The sequence below is a fragment of the Cynara cardunculus genome, assembly GCF_001531365.2.
Source record: "Cynara cardunculus var. scolymus isolate 2C chromosome LG 5, CcrdV1, whole genome shotgun sequence".
Lineage (NCBI taxonomy): Eukaryota > Viridiplantae > Streptophyta > Magnoliopsida > Asterales > Asteraceae > Cynara > Cynara cardunculus.
Window position 1 is genome coordinate 5,312,717 of NC_037532.1, and position 21,304 is coordinate 5,334,020.

Genomic DNA, 21,304 nt, shown 5'->3' on the forward strand with positions numbered 1-21,304 from the left:
CAAACAGCCTCCGCCTCTTACCGATTAAGAGGCTGCCTCTTAATGTCACCATTAAGAGGCAAACAAACAGCCCCTAAGAGCCAATTGTCACCATTAAGAGGTTCTATTTTTTTTTGCCAAACAGCCTCCTCCTCTTACCGATTAAGAGGCTGCCTCTTAATGTCACCATTAAGAGGCAAACAAACAGCCATAACTGAATATCTTTTTCTTTAATTTTTCTGAAAAAAATAAAAAATAGGTATTGTGTTACACTAGTTTAGGATACTATAATACTAAGCGAAGAAGATAAGAAATAACGTATACATTATATATATATATATATATATATATATATATATATATATATATATATATATATAGTTGGGTTTATGTAAAATAAGTCTGTTTTTTGGGAATCGTGAAATCACTTTTTTACATTTGAAACTTCACAGCAAAACATTGTGAAGGTACAAAAAATGTCGAACCTTCACAACATAAATATTGTGAAGTTTCAAGTGTAAAAAAGTGGTCTCATGAATCTCACGAAAACATACTGGTCTCACGTGATCCCAAATATATATTTATATATATAAGGGTCTAATCAAATGAGAGCTAGATAGTTTGTGGTAACTGTGAGGTCCAATATGAGCTAATCATTTTAAATAATTAATGTAATTTACTAAAATAAAACAAATGATAAATTAGTAAATTGTATTGATTATTCAATTTACTTTAATTAGTTTAAAATTTTAATTCACTTTAATTAGTTTAATTATTTTAATATTTGTATATACACACACATAGGGACCAAATCCGATGGCTTTCTCCGGCACCCACCACCACTTCGGTGACCTCCTTCGATCATCTTGTCTGACCAATACGTCATCTCCGATGATCAACCACTAAACACCCACCTGTGAGCATTCCTAACACCTGGCATCATAATGGTATCACAGTTGGTACCGCAATGGTCTCAAATTTTACTTAGTGTGTTTCGGGTATCACATTGTATGTATTTTGTTGTATTTTGGGTATCACATGGTGCTCGTCGGAGGTAGGAGAGAGAGAGGAGATAAATAATTTAAAATACCTAAAATATCATTTAAGTCTAATTTTAAGTCAAATTATCAAAAATATTAGTTTCCTAATTTATCCATTGATTTGTGGTTTAGATTAGATTTTAGAATTATCATAAACTAATCAGTCAATGAGATCTAATCTCAATTACAAATCAATGGATAAATTAGAAAAATAATATATATAAATTAAACCAAAAGATCATATAGTATTATCCATATAAATGTATGGAAGAGATTGCTCAATAAAAATATCTGACTTAGAGCATCTTCGGTAGTTTCTAACTTTCTATGGAAAAGGATATTTAGATATCAGACTTAGAACAATGGTATTTAATCATTTTCTATTGATTTATTGTACTTTGTTGCTAATATAGATCTATCGATTGAGAAATGATACATTACTTTCATTTTATAAGTGTAAGGATTTCGTTCATGAAAATGACTGAAAGTTCGATAGGTTTCTTCAGTTTAAAAAAAATTAGAAGAATTTATTTGTTCGATTTCAAAGGATTTACTTAATAGTCTGTTTGGCAGTTGTTGAATGGTTTGATGCAGAATGATTAAGTGGTCAGAACGATTAAGAGACTCTCATGATATAGTGCAAAATGAAATATAATTGTTTACAACAGAATTAGGGCACTGAATGGTTAAGTTTGAGGCACATGATACAAAATCATTCAGAGGGTTTTAGACCAGTAGGAGACAATTTTTTTTTTTTGTCAAACAAGATTATTCTCTTAATAAAACTATTAAAGGGTAAACAAATTCAAAAAAACAAAGTTTAGAAACTCATGGACCATTTACCTAAACACTTACCCGGTAAAAATCAACACTTTAACTTATTTTACAAGATAAAATTGTAATCCATAAAAAAACGGTATTATATGCAACGATTTACTTGTAAAAAACTTACTAAGTGGTATAAAAGATTAAGAGTCTCTCATGATATAATGCAAAATGATATATAATTGTTTGGTAATTATTTACAATGAAATTAAGGTGGTGAATGGTTAAGAGAGACCCTTGATATAAACTCATTCACAGGGTTTTAAAATCATTAAGATATAAACTTTTTTTTTACCAAACAAGATTCACCTCTTAACAATTCAGATACCATCATTAATAAAACTATTAAAAGATAAATAAACAATCCCTTATTACCTTAATCATTAATTGGAATTCTTTTACACTTTCTTCCTAAGATGAAACAATTAACAAAGAAATTATGTGTAGACAACAACAGGACACGTGAGGGTTGATTATAATTTGAGAAGCGCAATCATTTGGGTGTTTGGTAAGTTAATCAACGTGCTTTCTTGATCACATATTTTTTCCTGGTCAACGCAGTAAAAACGAGTCAAACGTACCCCTCCAACCACCACCACCAACGCCGACCGCCTATGGCCGGTTACTCGGTCAACACAGCTGCACCTACAATTCCTTGTTCCCACACCAAACCCTACAATTTATAAATGTAAAACCAACAACTCTCTTCAACAAGCTTTGATCTTGTAAAATTCTTTCATTCTCTAGATCCTTCTTCTCTCCGTCCTCCATTAAAACAGCTGTTTCAAGGTATCATCGACCGTTTCTTTTTTAATTTAATTTGCGTATTCACGTATTGATTTCTTGATTGTAGTTTATTTTCATGTATGAATCTCGGATTTGTGCCTTTTTTAGTTGCTGCCGTACTCATTGATTGCATCAGTTTTTGTTCATGTTCTGTTGGTTGATTTTGAATTTTAGGGCTTCTTTGATATGTATGTTATTCTATGTGTTTACTTTGTGAAAATTTAGAGGGGATCGGACGAGTGATTGTTATTCTTTCGATTCTGTTTGTTTCTCTTTTGATGATGCGAATTATGTTGTGATTCTTCTGGATTGTTGTTTATAGACTTGAAAGCGTCTCCTAATTGCTTGTTATTTCTTTGATCTAGAACTAGCGGATGCTGAGAGTTCTACTTACGGATAATTCTGGGGTTTTCATGCTTGTTGAGGTTTACTTTTGATTTGGTGTTTTCTGGAGATTAAAGCTTAGATGATTATGGAACCTGGACACGATGAATTCACTGATTACGTTAATGGTTTATCTTTAGATGAGAGTATCTTCCCCGTCTTTGGTCAGTCTCCTGGGATTACCAATGGATACAGATTCAGAGATGAACCTTTAGACCTCAGTTTCTTAGAACTTCCTGACCCAACACCAAATTCCGGTCCCTGTACTTCAGATCTATCTTCGTGCAGGTCCTCAAATTTTGATTCCCCCGATGAGTTTGCTGATTGTGTTTTTAAGTACATAAACCAAATCCTTGTGGAAGAGGATATGGAGGCTAGACAGAGTATGTTCCATGACCCCTTAGCGCTACAAGCAACCGAAAAATCGTTCTATGAAGCCCTTGGTAAGAATTACCCTCCTCCTGTTTTAAATGTTGAAAGCCCTGAAGAAAACTTTTTCAGTAGCTCAAGTGAGTACAGTACAAACAGTAGCACAAGTGGTAGCAACTCCACCGATTCTCACTGGCCTGGTGGGGATTCCCTTGAGACCAAATCACCAGTTGCACAAACTCCGTCTCTTGAATACCCTTTGTTGTCGTCATTTGGCTCTACCACTAGCATTACTAATGATGGTTTTAGCACAATGGATTCACTGATAAACACACACCTCGTTGAGAACATATTCACCAATAGCGAGTCTATCATGCAGTTCAATAGAGGTAAGGAGGAAGCTAGTAAATTCCTTCCCCCTAGTAAACCTTTAGTTATTGACTTGGATAAATACAACTTGCCTTCGAATTCAAGAGATGCTTCTCCAGAGGTTGTTGTCAAGGAGGAGATTGTAGAGATGGATATCTCATCCAGTGGGTTCAGGGGAAGGAAGCATTATCAACTGGAGGATAATGTTTATGAGGAAGAAAGGAGGAGCAAGCAGTCTGCTGTTTATGTGGAAGAGGCCGAGTTATCAGAGATGTTTGATAGAGTTGTTCTCTGTACTGATCCCGGAGGTCCGTCCATGTCTGCTTGTGAAGAACCTCCTAGGCATGTAAAGAAAAAAATGCAGCAAAATGGACAAGCATATGGGTATAGTAGTGGTTGGATTACTCGTTCTTGGGGACAAGGAAGTTCAGGTGAAGCTATGGATGTCAGGACTCTGTTGGTGAACTGTGCGCAGTCAGTTGCTGCTGATGATCGTGTGACTGCAAATGAACAATTGAAACAGATAAGACAGCATGCTTCTCCATTAGGGGATGCTCCACAGCGGTTAGCTCATATCTTTGCTACTGGTCTTGAGGCACGCTTAGCTGGAACTGGTTCTCAGCTTTATGCGAATAAAACTGCCTTGACAATCTCAGCTGCTGAAAAGTTGAAAGCCTATCAGGTTTATCTTGCAGCCTGCCCTTTCAAGAAGATCGCCATTTTCTTTGCTAATAAAATGATATATGAAGCAGCTGCAACATCTTCCACCCTTCATATTGTAGATTTTGGTATTGCATATGGTTTCCAGTGGCCTGTTCTTATTAAGCATCTTGCAGAGAGACCTGGTGGGCCACCTAAGTTGAGGATTACTGGAATAGAGCTTCCAAGACCTGGTTTTAGGCCAGCCGAGGGGGTGGAGGAGACAGGACGTCGTTTGGCCAATTATTGTGAGCGGTTTAAAGTTCCGTTTGAGTATAATGCCATAGCAACTCAAAATTGGGAGACTGTTAAAATTGAAGATCTCAAGCTCCAGAGAAATGAGTGCCTTGCTGTGAACACTCTGATTCGATTCAAGAACTTGCTTGACGACACAGTTGTGGTGAACAGTCCACGAGACAGTGTTTTGAAGATGATTAGGGATATGAAACCTGATATTTTTGTTCAAACTGTAGTCAATGGCTCTTATAGCTCTCCGTTTTTTGTCACTCGTTTCAAGGAGGCCCTTTTTCATTTCTCTTCCATGTTTGATATGTTTGATGCTACCTTAGACCGTGAGGATGAGCAAAGGTTGAATTTTGAGAAGGAGTTTTGTGGGCGTGAAGCTATGAATGTGATTGCATGTGAAGGTGCTGAGAGGGTGGAGAGGCCTGAGACCTACAAGCAGTGGCAAGTCCGAAACTCAAGAGCTGGATTCAAGCTCAAACCCTTGAACCGGGAGCTTGTTTCAAAACTGAGAGCCAAGGTGAGAGCCGGGTATCATAAAGATTTTGTGTTCGATGAAGATGGCAAATGGGTGTTACAGGGATGGAAGGGTCGGATTCTGCGTGCTAGTTCATGTTGGGTACCAGCCTAGGAGGCTTCTATCGTCAATTTCCACATGAAGGCCAGGGGAATTCCTTTAGATACGTCTTTCATGGAGCTCTCCTGTGTTGATGTCCTGGAACTTTACAGAAGGTATGGTTTCTTTCGGGTTCTCTCAGCCTAGAATTGTAGATTATAATTGTTGTAGTTGCATTAGATAACCTAATAAGCACATCTAATCGTCTTATTAACTGTTGAAAAAAGTTAACTATGCTCGTCAATCGTAGTAACTTATAAAACTTGTTTTCTAAGGGTGCATTTGGTACGTAAGACAGGCATTTCCCATGGTTGGTGCGAGAATTAGACTGGGACAGGACTTTTTGTCTGACCAAAATTGGTGGAACAAAGATGAGGGAGATGAGACAACAAGATTGATAAATTACTAAACTACCCATGTCAAATTAAAACCCTAAAACCTTGTACGATTCTTTAACCCGCCTACCTCACTCTCTCCCGTCTAGTCCAGTCTACGTACCAAACGCACCCCAATAGTGTAAAATTCTCCTGATAACGAAAAATAGAGAAATCATAAGGACTAAAGCTAATGTTATCAACATTTTGTAAGGATTAATAATGGGCAAGGAGGTGGTTTTGAATTGAAACTTTGCACTTGTCTTGAACACCCAAAAAAGGGAAGGAAAAAAAATTACATTTAGTGTTGTGATGGAGCTGTTTCTTGTATTAAACTCCATTTGGATCTCACCTTATTTGTTTCTTTCAAAATTTGAAGTTGTAAACAAAATTGTATCTATTTAGAAACCCATGTTTATTTTTCCAGGATTATAATGAAATGTTGAGTTGGGGATTGACTTTATGGGTTATTCATGCTGTCAGATGATCTACTGTGGTGGCTGGTTTCCCTGGAAGAATCTTTTGGATGACATATGAAGGAATGAAAAATTGCAAGTTACGTAAGTCATGCACCATTATATCTTTTCATTAAGTAAGCTTGGTTTGATCACATATATATTTATACACATACATATCTTAAAATGCTGCTATGCTAATGTGTGTGTTGGGATTGTTGTTGCTGAACATTTTTGCTCTACTCTAGCCACATAGATAATTGTAACTGAAGGTTTGTTTGCAAGTTTGAAGTTGGTTTAGATGGTTCCAGTTTGTATTTGTGTGTGTTGGTTGGGTTCAAGGGCTTCTTCCCATTTTGGTTATGTTACTGAACCCTAATCTATTTACAGGTGAAATCAAAGAAAGCATCATCCTCTATAATCACTGGATTCTGTTACAAAATATGGGGGAAGTGGTAGCTGAAGGTTAATGTATATCATCATTTAATATTTCACAAATTGTGGGTCCACTTTTTTAAGTCTGTTTGGCACAGAAAAGATATTCACCGAAATGATACAGCTGTAGAACCTATGGTTCTCAATAAGGGTCGGCTCAAGACATATAAATGTCAAATTTTAAGACTCTTCAATGTATATAGGTCGTCACATTGAGTCTCCTTTAGGTCATAGGCCACTTCTGGCTGTCATCTTCAACGCCCTATACTCATGCAAGCTGGTCTGGACATGATTACGAAAAAAAGTTGACCATACGAAATTGAGTTGATAAACCAGACCACTCATAAAGTCATAACTAGTGTGAGGGACCGTTAACCTGACTCCTACCAGGTAAGTGCTTATCGGGTGCAACTTATCTTATCGGGTGAACATCACAAGGATCGAAAATCTTACCCAATAAGAGGCATAGCAATAATTTTACACATACTTTGCCAACATTTTGATGGTTGAGAAAGTTGCTCCATAAGATAAACGAGAGTGATGATGACTTTTGCGTGTACATGTCTCCTGAATATGTATGATAATATTTGGAGGTCATGACTCATAACTCTATTCCACTTTAACTTCCGGTGGTAAGAATGGGTTTAGGAAATAAGCCCAATGAACTATGGAAAATTTTGATATAAAAAATTGAGAAGTGGATTATTGGAATTTAGAACTGATCTAAATACAACTATTGGATTGGATAGGTCCCATTATTTATGGGTCGTTTATCAAATGCTTACCGGGTAAGCATTTATCTGCAGGAGCAATATTTTGACTTACCTTATCGGGTAAGATTCTCAGTCATCAAAATGGATCGTTGGTAAGCGCTTCCTAGCTAAGAGTTTTCTCTCTTACTTGTTGGATAAGATTCTCGGTCTTTGTTATAATTCTTACGGGATAAGATTTTAGATCATTGTCATGCTTACCTGGAAGATAAGTAACACCTAGTAAGCGTTTACTCGATAAACAATTGGTAAACTGCTCCCTTAGGGTCTTGGATATTGTTACCTAGACGAAGAATTGTGTGAGAATGAGAGTTAAGTTGAGAAGCGTAAGAAGAGATTTGGATTCTTAATCATATTTAATCACAAACCTTCCGCTTGATACGGGGATTGATCATGTGCATCTCGATGTATCTCATATTAATGTGCATTTAAGGGTGAAGATCATTTCTTACGCTTCTCGTCTGAACCCAACCCTTGTTACCTAATGGTCATTTCTTGGATTCGCTTATATTGCATCAATTATCATTACCTTTTCCTTTAAAATACTAATAAAGCTCCATGTAAATCCAACGCACATTTAATTTTATAAGTTGTATTGGATTTTTTTACTATCATCCAATAATCGAATGGTCATATTAAAATTTTGGATTTGATCCAATTGTTACAATTAGATGATCAAATTCTGTCTGAATAGTTGTCATTAAATTATATAACTTACAACACATATATATTGTTTATTACCTTTGAATATTTGTACTCGTTTATGGGTTCCAAGCATCCCATGTTAAGGATTGTGAATAGGGATGATGATGATAACATACCCGACAAAACTCGAGAATCGTGTCGGAAAACATTTTTCGAATACAATAATCCGACCCTATTAGCCTTGTTTTCACGAATTTTGTATTGGGATGATTCTAGAGTTCTCTTCTCGTTTTCAAAGGCTGTGAAAGACGAGATATATACTTAGATTCTCGTTTTACATATTTAAATGAGAGATTGACTGTTATTGATATGGTTTATTGGCAGTTGAACGGTTATAACGTTAATGGATAAGATGAAAAGGTAGTTATAACCGAATTTAAGTTCTGGAACTAACAAGATCGTGTCATCACTGAAGGCATGTTCAATGATAGCTGAAGGCTGTTGTTCAGCGACAGCTGAAGGCTGTTGTTCAGCGGCAGCTGATACCTGAAGCTGATTGTTGAGTTATGACTTAGTAAATTTCCTGAGTCCAAAAACTTGGATCCAATTTTTTTTTTCTAGGGGCTTAGCCCTTGGACCCTTGTCAGGGACGCTTCCTCTAGGACCCCTGTTTTATGGCGACTTAAGGTGATAGGAGCAACATTTGTAAGTAAACTGTCTGTACCACCTAACTTATGTATGTTTGTCTTATCACCTTAGTCGATATCAAATAAATCATAATTACACCAAAATAATTGAATGACACTACAATTACCAACATCCCATGAATAACAGCAAACCAATCACAAAGTTGAACAATCCTATAATTATAATTTTTGGTTCGATTCTTGTTTGATGATAAAATTCATTTGGTAAGTTATTTTTCTCCGAAATACAAAAATTCCGTTTCACTTATGCTAAAACTTCAATTTCGTTGAAGTTAAATAGCTGATAATTTATTTACTCATAAACCAGTTTTCTAGATTATGAAAATTTAGATATCAAGTTTACCAACCAATTTTAATTTTTTAATAGATTTGTAAACATCGGTATCTATGTATTATATATCTTTTGTTTATCTCAAACCCGTTAAATTATTACAAATAAAAAACTTAGGGGGTTGTTTACCTAAATGCTTACCTGGTAAGCATTTACCTTTATAAATCAACACTATAATTTATTTTATGGATAAGATCGTAGTACATCAAAATGGAATGATATGCAACTATTTGCTTGGTAAACACTTACCCGGGTAAGAGTCGTTACCATCACTTACCGGTTAAGACTCTCTATCCTTATGATTCCTCTTACCGGGTAAGATTCTTGGATCTTGCTGTGTTTATCCGGTAAAAAAAATTACCCGGTAAACATCTGCCGGATAAACATTTATTAAACGGCCCCTTAACTAATAATAAAACTGACCAGAACGAGTTAAACTAGTAAAAAATGGTTGCAAACTTTCTTAATAACTTCATTATAAATTATTATTTTGATAATATAATTTTGTAACTATATAATACATTAAAATAAAAGGTTACAAAAAAGTGTGTAGAGATGAATTGCATGTGTTGCCCCTTGTGCTTTATATGAAATGACTGATTGGGTCCATGTACTGAAATAGTTCTAGATTGAGTCATGTGGCTTTCATTTTAATATGGAGTTGCCCCTTACCCTAATTTTGTCTTTTATATGAGGGGTATTTTTGTCATTTTATCTTCTTTAATTCCTTCTTCGACGAGTAATCACGTCTCTCTCTTTCTCTTCTACTTTTTTCTTTCATCGTTCCTCCGCCATGGTGCAATGCTATTGTGGGTCACTTGCAATCACTCGAAGACCTTAACAAAACCAGACAGACGACTCTACTCTTGCTCTAAAATGATGAGGGGATAATTGGTTTGCAGAATGATTTATGAAGGAATGAAATATGTCAAATAAATTGGAATGAAATGTTATCAGGTTTGACCAAATGTTTGGTTGGCATGAATGAAATTTAATTTGTCTAATGAATTAAAATTTGTCAGTTTAGTTTGCAGCAAAATTGGAAATGAATGATGAAAAAAGACAAAAATATCATTTCTTTGATATTTCTTAAAAAAGAATAATTATAAATAACAATAAAATTAACATCTAATGAGAAATTTCAGAATTTAATTGAAAGCAAACAATAATTCAAAGCAATAATTTTTTTTCAGAATTTAATTAAAAAAAGTAATCTCTCTCATCTCTAGGCGATCCTCACTCTCAGTCTCACCCCCGCCTTTCTATGCTCTAATCTCTGGCCTCCCCTACCATGATCGTGCTCCATAGTTTTCGTCAAATATAGGTTGGAAAAACTCACCACGGGAACACAACTATCCTCTCCCTCCTCTATGGTCATCTCCCTTTCGCCTTTTCTTCTGCCTTTCCCTGTCGCCACAACCATCGAAGAACCCGTTTTTCATTTTAGGTTTTTCTCGTTTTCAGATTTGTGGAGTTGCAAGGTCGAAGCTTCAAAGAGGGAAGGGGTTTAGAGGGTGTTGGCAGCATTGAACCTAGATCTGGTTCTCAAATCTAGTTTGCTTGAACATTTAATGAGAAAATTGGAAGCAAACAGTAATCGGTTGAGAGCATCATAAGTAGAAATCAGAAGCAAGCAGTAATCGGTTTGATTTTGGTGTTTGATAAGCAAAAATCAAAAGCAAGCAATAATCATGAGAGTATTTTTGTCATTTACACATTTTTAGATGGAATGGATTTCAATTCCATCAGTTTTATGAAGGAACGGTGAATTCCTCAAATGATGGAATCTTTGGAATTCAATTCCATTCCATGGGTATTGGGATGGAATTCAGTCAACGGAATTGACCATTCTAATTCCACCAGATTCCGACGAACCAAACGTCCCCCAAGTGTTATGTCAGTCTATATAGCGTTCGACAATAGAAAGTGGATAATCATGTATAACAATCTTTTTGGCTAAGTCTTCTTTAGACCCGTCAACATTATATAAATATTTACTCATAAAAGCTTTCTCATCCTTAGCCTTTTGGTCCTGAACTAGGATATATTGTCTAATATCCCTTGTAACTCTCTTTGGACAATTCTTAAAATGATCCTTCAAATGTATGGTTCCATCGTTGGCTCTACCCATATTAGTTGCTTATTGCATAATTACACTTTGCAAAATGTCTAACACCATCAACATACACTTGTTCAAAATGATTCCAAACAACCGACTTCAACCTCTTTTGTGGTTGTTTGTTGCTCGTGTTAGTCCCTACAGACATGCTTACGGATTCATAAGTATCACCACCAGTTGTTTGTTGTTTTCTTCCTCTACGACGTTCTCATTTTCCAAATGTTCCATCTAAAAAACATGCATGTAAATGGAAAACACATCAAAGTTATGTACTAAAAGCTTGAGTGTAAATTAAACAGTAATCAAACTCAAAACTAAACTTGGTGTTCTTTTTTCTTTAAACAGTAGCCTAACTAAAGATTAAAACAAAGTGACAAAACAGTAGCCAACTCAAAACAATATGCTTCAATGTTCTTCAAAATCAAACCAAAATAAACTCAAACAGTGACAACCGTGAAGCTCACCTGGTGCGGATGTTCTTGTTTCTATTTTTTTTTTCATTCAAAAAGTAAAACGAGGAGGTGGAGTTGTTATTCTACAGAGCCACCAGTCCAGAAGAATCAATTACAATTTGCAGGTTGGGGTAAGGAAGGGAGGGGACGATGACCAAGGGGGCGGGCAATGACGACTAAAGGGATGGCGACGACGACCAAGGGGATGACAACGACAACCAAGGGAATCGTCTACATGCGTCGACGAGAAGGATTTGTCTGGATGAATGGATGAGCCGATGAGAAGGATCGACTGATAGGAGAGGAATGGTCGATCCAATTGATTAGAGTTTAGACCTAATAATATGAAATAACAAATAAATTTAATTTATTAATAAATTTTATTATATAATATATATATACGGGTATTGTACTCTACGAGGCGGGTCGGAGAGTGTGATACAAGTACTTAACTCCATCTCTGCTTTGAGCAAAACAAGGATCCCTGTCCCTGGGACCCGATTTAGCGGGGAATCTGCATCCCTGACTGGGACGGGTGGACCGGGTTCTTATGGGTCGGAGCCAATTCCGATGCCGAGTTTGGATAGGGAGGTCATCTAAACTTTCAATTTAACCCTTAAAAATGAGAGATTTACCAGAAGGTCCAACAAAATAATAAATCTGACAGAAACCATCCTAATTGCATTGGGATCCCCTATAAATTGTAAAGTTGGATTCTGAAGACGAAATAATGCAGGGTTTACAGAGCTCTTCCTCTTCGCACTGATTTACAAAAAAAGGAAAACTGAAAAGCAAAGGTTTTCGATTCTTCCCTGTTCTTTCAGCAACCCCCAGATGATTTATTTTGCTATGAGACCCTTCTTTTTGGAGTTGAATCCATACGGATGGGTTCTGTAAAAATAAAGTCTTCGTCTTTAATGATCGAATCTGTTTTAGCGTTGATCCCGTTTGAAACTTCTTTGATTGACATTATTGGTGTTGAATTCATACAGATTTTCGGTGATCTCCTGGACGCTTTAGATAAAATCTTTAGTCATGGCATTGGTATGATTCTAATTCCCATATTCATTAATGCCTTGAAATTGAATAATGATGGTTATTTAGTGGTGTTTTACTGTTCATATATGAAATCTAGTTGAGTTAGATCCTACCTTGCTTAAATTACGAGTTTTTTTATGTATTGGGTGTATTTTTAGATGAAACGGTTGTAAGAACACCTGGCTGAATGCTTATTAATTGATGTATCATTGTCGTTTATGAAATAAGCCTTACAATTGGAAAATATATGTTTACCCAATGGGTAATTGGACACTGTAAGAATTCGGTTTGGAGCTTTGTTTTGGTACATATTGGATGCTGTCAGATTTAAGCACTCAAGGTGTTTGTTAAAATTTCTGAATGAGTTCTAGTGCTAAGTGCTTTTGGTGTTCAAGTCATTTTCGGTAAGATTCTCAAGTTTCCGTTTGGAATTGAATGATTTTAGTGTTTTCTTGCCAGGAGGATGAAGTTTACCATGACCCTCCTTCGATGTTCGAACAGAATTATCGCTGTTATCCCGTTTCCTTCATTGAAAAGGTTTTCATTGTTTATTCATATTACCATGATCCAGATTACTAAAAGATAAGCATAATATCCTTCAGGGAAACCATAGAAGTGCATTGCATATTTGCATCATGAATGCTAATTAGTGCACCCAAAACACGAATAGCTCAACATGATCAAGTGCCTTTTAATGTTTAGCTTGATGTTTGGCTCTTTCTGAATCTTTTTCTTTCATGTATCTTATGCAGTCTCATTTGGAGAAGGGTGATAAAAGTGAGTTCACTCTGTGCAGTTTTTGTCCTGTCACTCGCTTCTTTTAGAGAAGAGCTCGGTTTTATGAACTAACAAGTTTCTTTTTTCTGAACGTTTCCAGTTATAATGCCTCCATCTGCTCTTGATCGCCTCGGTTAGTGAGTTTTTCCTCTTCTGTGTTTTGTTTATCAAAGAACTACATGTTGATTCACTAAAGCAGAGTTCCCTGAATGTTTATGTTATCTCAATTTTGCAGCCTATTTGCAGATTGATTATCCAATGTTATTTGAACTCAGAAACCCTTCTGCCAGTAAAGTTTCTCATTGTGGTGTGCTCGAATTTGTTGCAGATGAGGGCTTGATATACATTCCATATTGGGTATAAGTCATTCTTGTATATAATAACTTGAGAAATACTGGATTTCCAGTTCTTTATTCTGATTGTTTCATTGTAGATGATGGAGAACATGCTGTTACAAGAAGGTGATATCGTAAATGTCAAGAATGCCAGTTTATCAAAGGGAACTTATGTGAAACTTCAGCCTCACACCATGGATTTTCTAGATATATCTAACCCAAAAGCCATGTTAGTTTTATCATATCATATTCCTTTTTGCTTCGTACTATGCAAGCAGGAGAAGGTTCAAATGAGAACCATACATACTTTACATATTTTGAGAACCCGAGGACCAACTATTTGATGTATCATTCATGATGAATAACCTTAAATAATCATGAATATCATGCATTTCCATCATGAATTATCGTCATCTTGAATATCTATGATCTATCACGATACTTATCATGAATAAAACATGAATAGTTGGTTCTCAAGTTCTCAAAGTATTCACGGTTATCATTTGGACCTGCCCCTATGCAAGCATTCTCTAATTACTTTTGGATCTCTCTTTTAACTGCCAGCTTAGAAACGGCGTTAAGAAGCTACTCTTGTTTAACAACTGGTGATACGATCATGGTGGCCTACAATAACAAGAAGTTTTATATTGATATAGTCGAAACTAAACCATCAGCTGCAATAAGTATAATTGAAACAGACTGTGAGGTAGATTTTGCTCCACCTCTTGACTATAAGGAACCTGAAAGACCGATTAAATCTAAGGCACCGCCACCACCAGAAGGTCTCTTATGTGTTCTGTTACACTTTTTCTTCAAGTTTTTTCATTAAACAATTCTAAAAAACCAATGCCGAATGCAGTTGATGAAGAACCAGCTAAGAAAATACCCAAGTTCAGTCCGTTCAGTGGTTCAGGAAGACGGTTGGATGGAAAACCGGCTGAGCCTGTGGCTGCACCTCTGGCTCAACCACACAAGACTGAGGCTACAACCAGTGATGCCAATGGCTCTACACCATCAAGTTCTGGTTCAAGAAAACGGTCAGGGAAGCTTGTTTTTGGGTCAAATACCGACCAAGATCCAAATGGGAAACCGAAAGTACAATCATCTTTTTCTCAAAAAGTTGTTTTCTTTCTCTTCTTTTTTCTCATGGGTGTCAGGACTAACTGAATTCTTGGATGTTCATTGGGCTCATGAATTGCAGGCCACCATGAAAGAAACAAAACAAGAATCATCTCAGAAGGAAGAACCCAAATTTCAAGCATTTACAGGCAAGAAGTACTCTCTAAAAAACTAGATTATTTGAAGAATATGTTTATTTTCTAATGCTATGGTCATGTTCTTCATTTGTTGTGCATTCCCAGAAATCTTTTTTTGAAACCCATGTAGCCCTGTGCATTCACAAGAATTTCCATTAAATTATATAAACCTTCCATCTCTTCATTTATTTCCAGTGATTTAGCTTTCTAATCATCGTAGTTGGTCTTCCATTTTTCTGCATATAACCATCGTTCTTGGATTAAGCTTTTTATGGATTAAGTTGTCTGTATAGATTAAATTAAATTTTCACTCTCGGAAATTTTAACATCCCTATATATAATGCCCTTTTTTTCACCTGGAAGATGTACATCATACGCTCCCCATAGTATACCAATCATATGAATAACTCCTCAATGTGAACCATGTTTATCGACACTTCAATTTACAAATTTAAAATCTTAACCAAACAGTGGAAGTCTTAACAAATAAGACATAATGAAAATCCAATAACCCTAGTTTGTTCCATTCTGAACTAGAACATAAACCAACCAATTATTCAAATACATAAACCAAATATCATCCTGGAACACCGCCATGCCTCGCTCGTTCTAAGACCTTACCTTGCCTGTGTCTAACCCCCCAAGTCCCTGCTCCTGAGATGTATATAATGGGTTAACTTCAAAGTTCAAGTAGTTTCATGGTTTTCTTTCATATATCAAAATACATATCGCCTCGAAACTTGCAATGAACACATAACCTCCTATAATGGAAACATGCACACGAAGTGAAAACTTTGTTCAAAAACCTAGAGATACACGCATATGTTATGGATTACCGGTTCTGCTCCTTGTTTGGCTCAGATGGGAGCTACTCGACCCTTGCCGATCTGAGGAGGCACGCCTACTTGGTGCGTTGCCAGCGTCCCGGTTGGTGAATCCGTGAATCCATATGCATACTAAACTACACTTCATGCAGAACACCAAATGTATGGTCCTTTTAAAACATCATGTTAAATTTAAAGCGCATAAAACACATAGGGGCTGTTTGTTAGGAGCTTAATGAGCTTAATGGGACTCGCAGCTTATACTGTCAGCTATACATAACTGTTTGATAGTGGCTTAATGATATAGAAAGTGGTTTATTCAGCAAGATTTCAAAGGAAGCTTTATGCAGAATGTTAAGTTTTTTTCCGACCTGTTCATCCCAATTAAAAGATACGCTCCTTCCATCTATGAAAAACACTCCTAAACAAAAACATTCACAATCTAACATATGGATTAATCCACGTAGACAACTTTATTCATACAAGATTTACTGAAAAACCAACCAAACAGCCTCATAGAATGCGTAACACCATCATCAACCAAACCATGTACATGTTATACATATACACCACAACATGCATCAAAACCATCACCACACCAAATGAACATAGCAAACACCAACCTTTACTTAAAGGGTTTTTCTAACTCCACCCCCTCCTATAGATGCATGTGAGGGGGATGTGATTGTGTAGGGGGGTGAGTATGTGAGGGTGAGGGTGAGAGTGAGGAAAAGTTATGAGGGTGTGAGTGAGGGTTGGTGTGAGGAGGAGGGGGTGAAAAGTGATGTAAGGGGGTGGGGGTTTACTTAAAATACACACCTAGCTGTATAACCATATAAATCTCGTTTAAAATTATCACGAAGACTTACATGATAGTGTAGAGAAAACCTAAAACTAATCCTGGATTAATTACGCTACCAATAACAGTTATTGAAATTAAATGTGCAGAAGAGAGAAATAATATTTTATTAAATGTATTGAAAATTTTATTATAGTTAATGTTAGAATTGCCAAAATAGAGTAGCTGTTGGAGTTGTATGTAGTTTTTTTTTTTTTTTTTTTTGTGGTTTTGAATTTTTATACTCTATTATAGAAAAACTATAACATAGCCGTTGGAGATGCTCTCACATAGCACAAAGGATTTCTCATACCTACTAGGAAGTTCTACATCTTTCTAATTCCAGAAATTCAAGAATCACCTCAATTGGAGTTGTAATTGATTTTATACGAATTTTATAAAATCAGTACATTGTTATCTGGTATCTGATCAGTTTAAATGACTCTCGATTTTGGCTCACCTATAATAAAAATTAGGTTAGTTTAAAAGACTCGATTTTGTAGTACACATCTCAAGCTTTAAAAAACGTATCACATGCCTTACTTCGAAGAACGAGTGATATGTTTTCATAGGAGAGATGTTGATAATGACCAACACTAAAGGCCTGTTTGATTTGCATGCTTTGATAGGATTTGTAATTGAATTTTATTCCAATCCGACGGTTGGTTTAAAGGAATTCAAATCTATTAAAGAATTCATTTATCTGTAAAGAATGGAATTCAAATCTGTTCTAAATTTTACAAACCAAACACACCAAAGTTTCACGTCCTTCCACGACAAAATCCTTCGGAAACATTTCCTCCCTTCTAATCTTCCTCCATATAATTTCTACTCTATACCTCCCCACATCTATTTTCAAATGCATGAGACCCACTCTCTTTAGTCCATAAATTCCAATCAATAATACAAAAATCTTTACACTTTGTACCTTTTCTTGGAGGCAGTTTACTAAATGTTTACCGGATAAGTGTTTACAAGGTCGTTTTATCTGATCCAATGAACATGACAAGGATTGAGAATCTTACCCAGTAAGTGTTTACAAGGTTGGTTTACCTTATCCAATGAACATGACAATTATTAAGAATCTTACCTGGTAAGATGGATGACAAGGATTGAGAGTTTTATCTGGTAAGTGAGAGTAATGACTCTTGACTTGTAAGAGCGATGATAAGGATTGAGATTCTTAACTGATAAGTGAGAGTAACTACTCTTAACCGGTATGAGTGATATAAAATCAAATAGTTCTTTTTTTTCACATTAATAATATTGTTTTGATAAAATAGCCAAGACTAAAATAGTCGGTATTATCAAAAGGTCTTTGGCCTAATGGCATGTGAGTCTCTTGGTCTCTTAGGAGGTCAGGGTTCAAACCTCACAAAAGATGATGAGGGGGTGTGTGTGTGTGTGTGTTTATTTGTTCTATTTTCCCATTTATAAATATTATATGCTTAAAAAAAATGTTGGTATTTCAATTTCAGTTCAACCACGGGTTTAACTCAAACTTCATGTTCCCAAAACTATTTACCAGATCTACAAAAAAGAAATATCGTTTATATTTTATTCCAAACAAATTTGTCTACGAAGATATCATCAAGTCTTTTCAATGGATCGTTTCCTAATTTTTTTGAAATAGAAAATTAAAAATTAAATCATTTTTTAATTTCTAAAATAAAAATTAATTAACTATTAGAATACCAAATATATTTAAGACTTTAAATATACTTTCTACTTAAAAAATTTCTCGCCATGGAAAATTTTAAAAAATATTATCTCTACGAGTGATTGGCCAAAAACCGATCATGGGTCGGTCTCAACCGGTCCCACATTTTTTGAAAACCGACTATAACCCGTCCTTCTAGTCTTGGTCCCGATTGAAAAGGTGAAGACCGGTCAGGCTAATTTACAATCGGTTATAGGCCGTCGGTCCCGGTCCTGGTTCCAATTGGTTCTATGAATGAGAAATTATTTTTTTAATAAATAAAAAAGGTCAAATTTAAAAAAAGAGTCAAACTTTTTGAATACTTCGGGTCAAGCCGAGTCGGTCCATAACCGGTTTCAATCCCAGTTCCACTCCCACAAATCCGACAAAAACCATAACCGGATATAACCGACGGTCCAATAACCGGTTCTTACCAGTCCCGGACCGGGCCGGTTTGGCCATCACTACTTTCTACCAACATTAAAATTTTGATTATTTTTTAAAATTTTGTAGGATAATTGCGGATCATTTACCAAACGTTTATTGTAAAGATTTACTGACAAGAGTCATTGTTCTCACTTTTCTTATTGAGTAGCATTCTAGGACATCAAAATGGATCAATATTAAACATTTATTAGCTCATAAATTTTTACCATACCACCTTTTTTTTTACAAGATAAGATTCTCCGTCATTTCAATGCTCATCTAATAAAATAATTAATTCGATAAACATTTATGTTTAATAACCGACTTTTTAAGTTTTTTTATTAAACTTGGTGTTACATGAAAAATCATTAAAATTATATTCAATCTTACACTTTGAGGCTAGGCTAATTTATAGGGACGTGATAAAGCGCCACGTGTAAACTCGGGTCGAAAATCACCTCTTCGCCAACACGTGTGTACACACGTGTCGCCTTATCTGCCCGAAGAACCACCAATTTATAGATAAACAATTAAATAACACGAAATAAATACTAATTAATATTATTTTTATCACAGTAATTATTTTTAAAAATAATATATTAAACAAACGTAAAAAGACAAATCAAATACAAACTCTTCAACTGTTATAAACCAAACAATTTATTTATAAAGATTATAAGTGTTTATTTATTATGATCAAAATATTATAAAAATTAATTTAAGTTTATTATTTATAATCAATACTTTAAATTAAAATAATTATAGTTAAGGTATTTATGAAATTATATAATTAACCAGATGGATGATTGAGATTAATTTATATAATTATTAAGATTCTAATAATAACTTCTAACTCTACAAATTCTCTTGTTTTCTTATCTAAATTGTCTTAAAATACAAGTGAACTATAAATTTGGTGAATATGGTTTTGATTTCTTAAAAATAACATTTTTCATGATTTTAAAAATTACAAAATAAATATCGTGGTTTATAAAAACATACAGATTTAATTTATTTCTCTAATATCCTTAAGTTATTAGTGTTGTATTTAAGTCATTAGTTAGTTTTCTCATTTTTAATTGAGAAAATACATTATATCCATATGGTTATTTAATTGAAACATCTGAATTTTTCATTTTTCTTTTAATTTAATTATTAACCCTTTAAAATTTTATTAGATTTTAACTATTATACATAAAATAAATATTTCATGTTGTGTTAAACGTATTTGTTATTTAACTATTTGTCAAATTGTAAACGCACATGAAACAGTTACATATGTTTTGATATATATATATATATATATATATATATATATGTGAGCCATCAAATGAAAACCACTCCAATTTGTAAAAACCGTAAAAACTACTCTCATCCGTCGTTAATCTTATAAAAAAAATTCATTAAATTGTTAATCTTGTGAAATTGTTTCATATAATACTTTTTTTTGATGAAGTTGTTTCATATATGGTTATGAAATTGTTTCATATACTACTTAGTGAAATTTTAATAAAACAGTTTCATGTATTTCTTTAAAATTAAAATAATGAAGATGATAATATCCAAGATTAACATCTTCCACAATAAAAATGATTAATCAACCTCTCATAATTACAAAAAAAAAATGAACAAAATGAAAAATTATATTTGGTGTAATAAGGTTTTACGGTTTTTATAAATTGAGTGGTTTTTATTTGATCGTTCATCTCTCTCTCTCTCTCTCTCTCTCTCTATATATATATATATATATATATATATATATATATATAGGGAAGGGTTCAAACGAGAACCCCTGTGATTTACGAGAATGCAAGAATAACTCAATAACCTCATATTGTGATAAAAAATAAAAATAAAATATTTTTAAAAAAAGATAAAAAAAATAAAATTAAAAGGGTAATAATGGAAATGATACCATCAAATCTTTTAAACACGATCATTATTATCATTATCTAGTAAACGGTTAAGGAGACTCATAACTTCAAATCACAAAACAATCGACCGAAGCAAACCTTGATCGACGGTGATCGACCAAGAACAAGCAACCCTAATCGACCAAGAACCCTAATCGAAAAGCCATTGCATGCAACAAACGGACAACAAGAAGAAGTTTATTCAAGGTATCTTTCAAAATTACTCGTTTTGAACAAGTTTTTAATCGATTAGTTGTGATACTCATGTGATATCAATGTCACTCGATTTGATCATGGTTTCAATTGGTTATGTTAGACATTATCACAACGATTTCAAATGATTTCGATAGGTTAGGATTATACTAGGTGTGATAATCATGTGATATGAGTGTGATAATCATATGATAGGGGTGTGATAATCACCGTTATACATCACTTGGGTTGATAAGTTAAATTTTTGGTGTAATCATGTGATATGGATGTGATAATCATGTGATATGGATGCGATAATCATGTGATAGGGGTGTGATAATCACCGTTATACATCACTTGGGTTATCGTTTTGGTTGATAAGTTAAATTTTTGGTGTAATCATGTGAT

At 34.7% G+C, this 21,304-nt stretch overlaps 2 protein-coding genes across 4 annotated transcripts; both read left to right on the forward strand.

Moving 5' to 3' along the window:
* Positions 1–2,545: 2,545 nt before the first annotated feature.
* Positions 2,546–6,222, forward strand: LOC112512012 (scarecrow-like protein 14). Of its 2 annotated transcripts, none has more exons than XM_025117785.1 (3): positions 2,546–2,633; positions 2,996–5,426; positions 6,112–6,222. In XM_025117785.1, the coding sequence occupies exon 2, from the start codon at positions 3,097–3,099 to the stop codon at positions 5,323–5,325; it is 2,229 nt and encodes a 742-aa protein (XP_024973553.1). In that variant the 5' UTR covers positions 2,546–2,633; positions 2,996–3,096; the 3' UTR covers positions 5,326–5,426; positions 6,112–6,222. The 2 variants fall into 2 exon arrangements, with proteins under 2 accessions (XP_024973553.1, XP_024973552.1); XM_025117784.1 differs by having other exon boundaries at positions 6,168–6,222.
* Positions 6,223–12,327: 6,105 nt separating this feature from the next.
* Positions 12,328–15,191, forward strand: LOC112512408 (ubiquitin fusion degradation protein 1 homolog). 2 transcript variants are annotated; one of them, XM_025118349.1, is made up of 10 exons: positions 12,328–12,395; positions 12,591–12,642; positions 13,096–13,173; positions 13,389–13,413; positions 13,514–13,546; positions 13,649–13,770; positions 13,847–13,977; positions 14,313–14,530; positions 14,608–14,843; positions 14,950–15,191. In XM_025118349.1, exons 2-10 carry the CDS (start codon positions 12,634–12,636, stop codon positions 15,040–15,042), a joined length of 945 nt encoding a protein of 314 aa, XP_024974117.1. In that variant the 5' UTR covers positions 12,328–12,395; positions 12,591–12,633; the 3' UTR covers positions 15,043–15,191. The 2 variants fall into 2 exon arrangements, with proteins under 2 accessions (XP_024974117.1, XP_024974118.1); XM_025118350.1 differs by lacking the exon at positions 13,096–13,173.
* The last annotated feature ends 6,113 nt before the right edge of the window (positions 15,192–21,304 follow it).

Bases quoted from the DNA above. Each gene is read 5' to 3' on its own strand.
- LOC112512408 (XM_025118349.1), top strand. The intron at 13,174-13,388 runs GTTTTCATTGTT...TATCTTATGCAG, and splicing joins CCGTTTCCTTCATTGAAAAG to TCTCATTTGGAGAAGGGTGA. The intron at 13,547-13,648 runs GTTAGTGAGTTT...TCAATTTTGCAG, and splicing joins ATCTGCTCTTGATCGCCTCG to CCTATTTGCAGATTGATTAT.
- LOC112512012 (XM_025117785.1), top strand. From the start codon at position 3,097: ATGATTATGGAACCTGGACACGATGAATTCACTGATTACGTTAATGGT.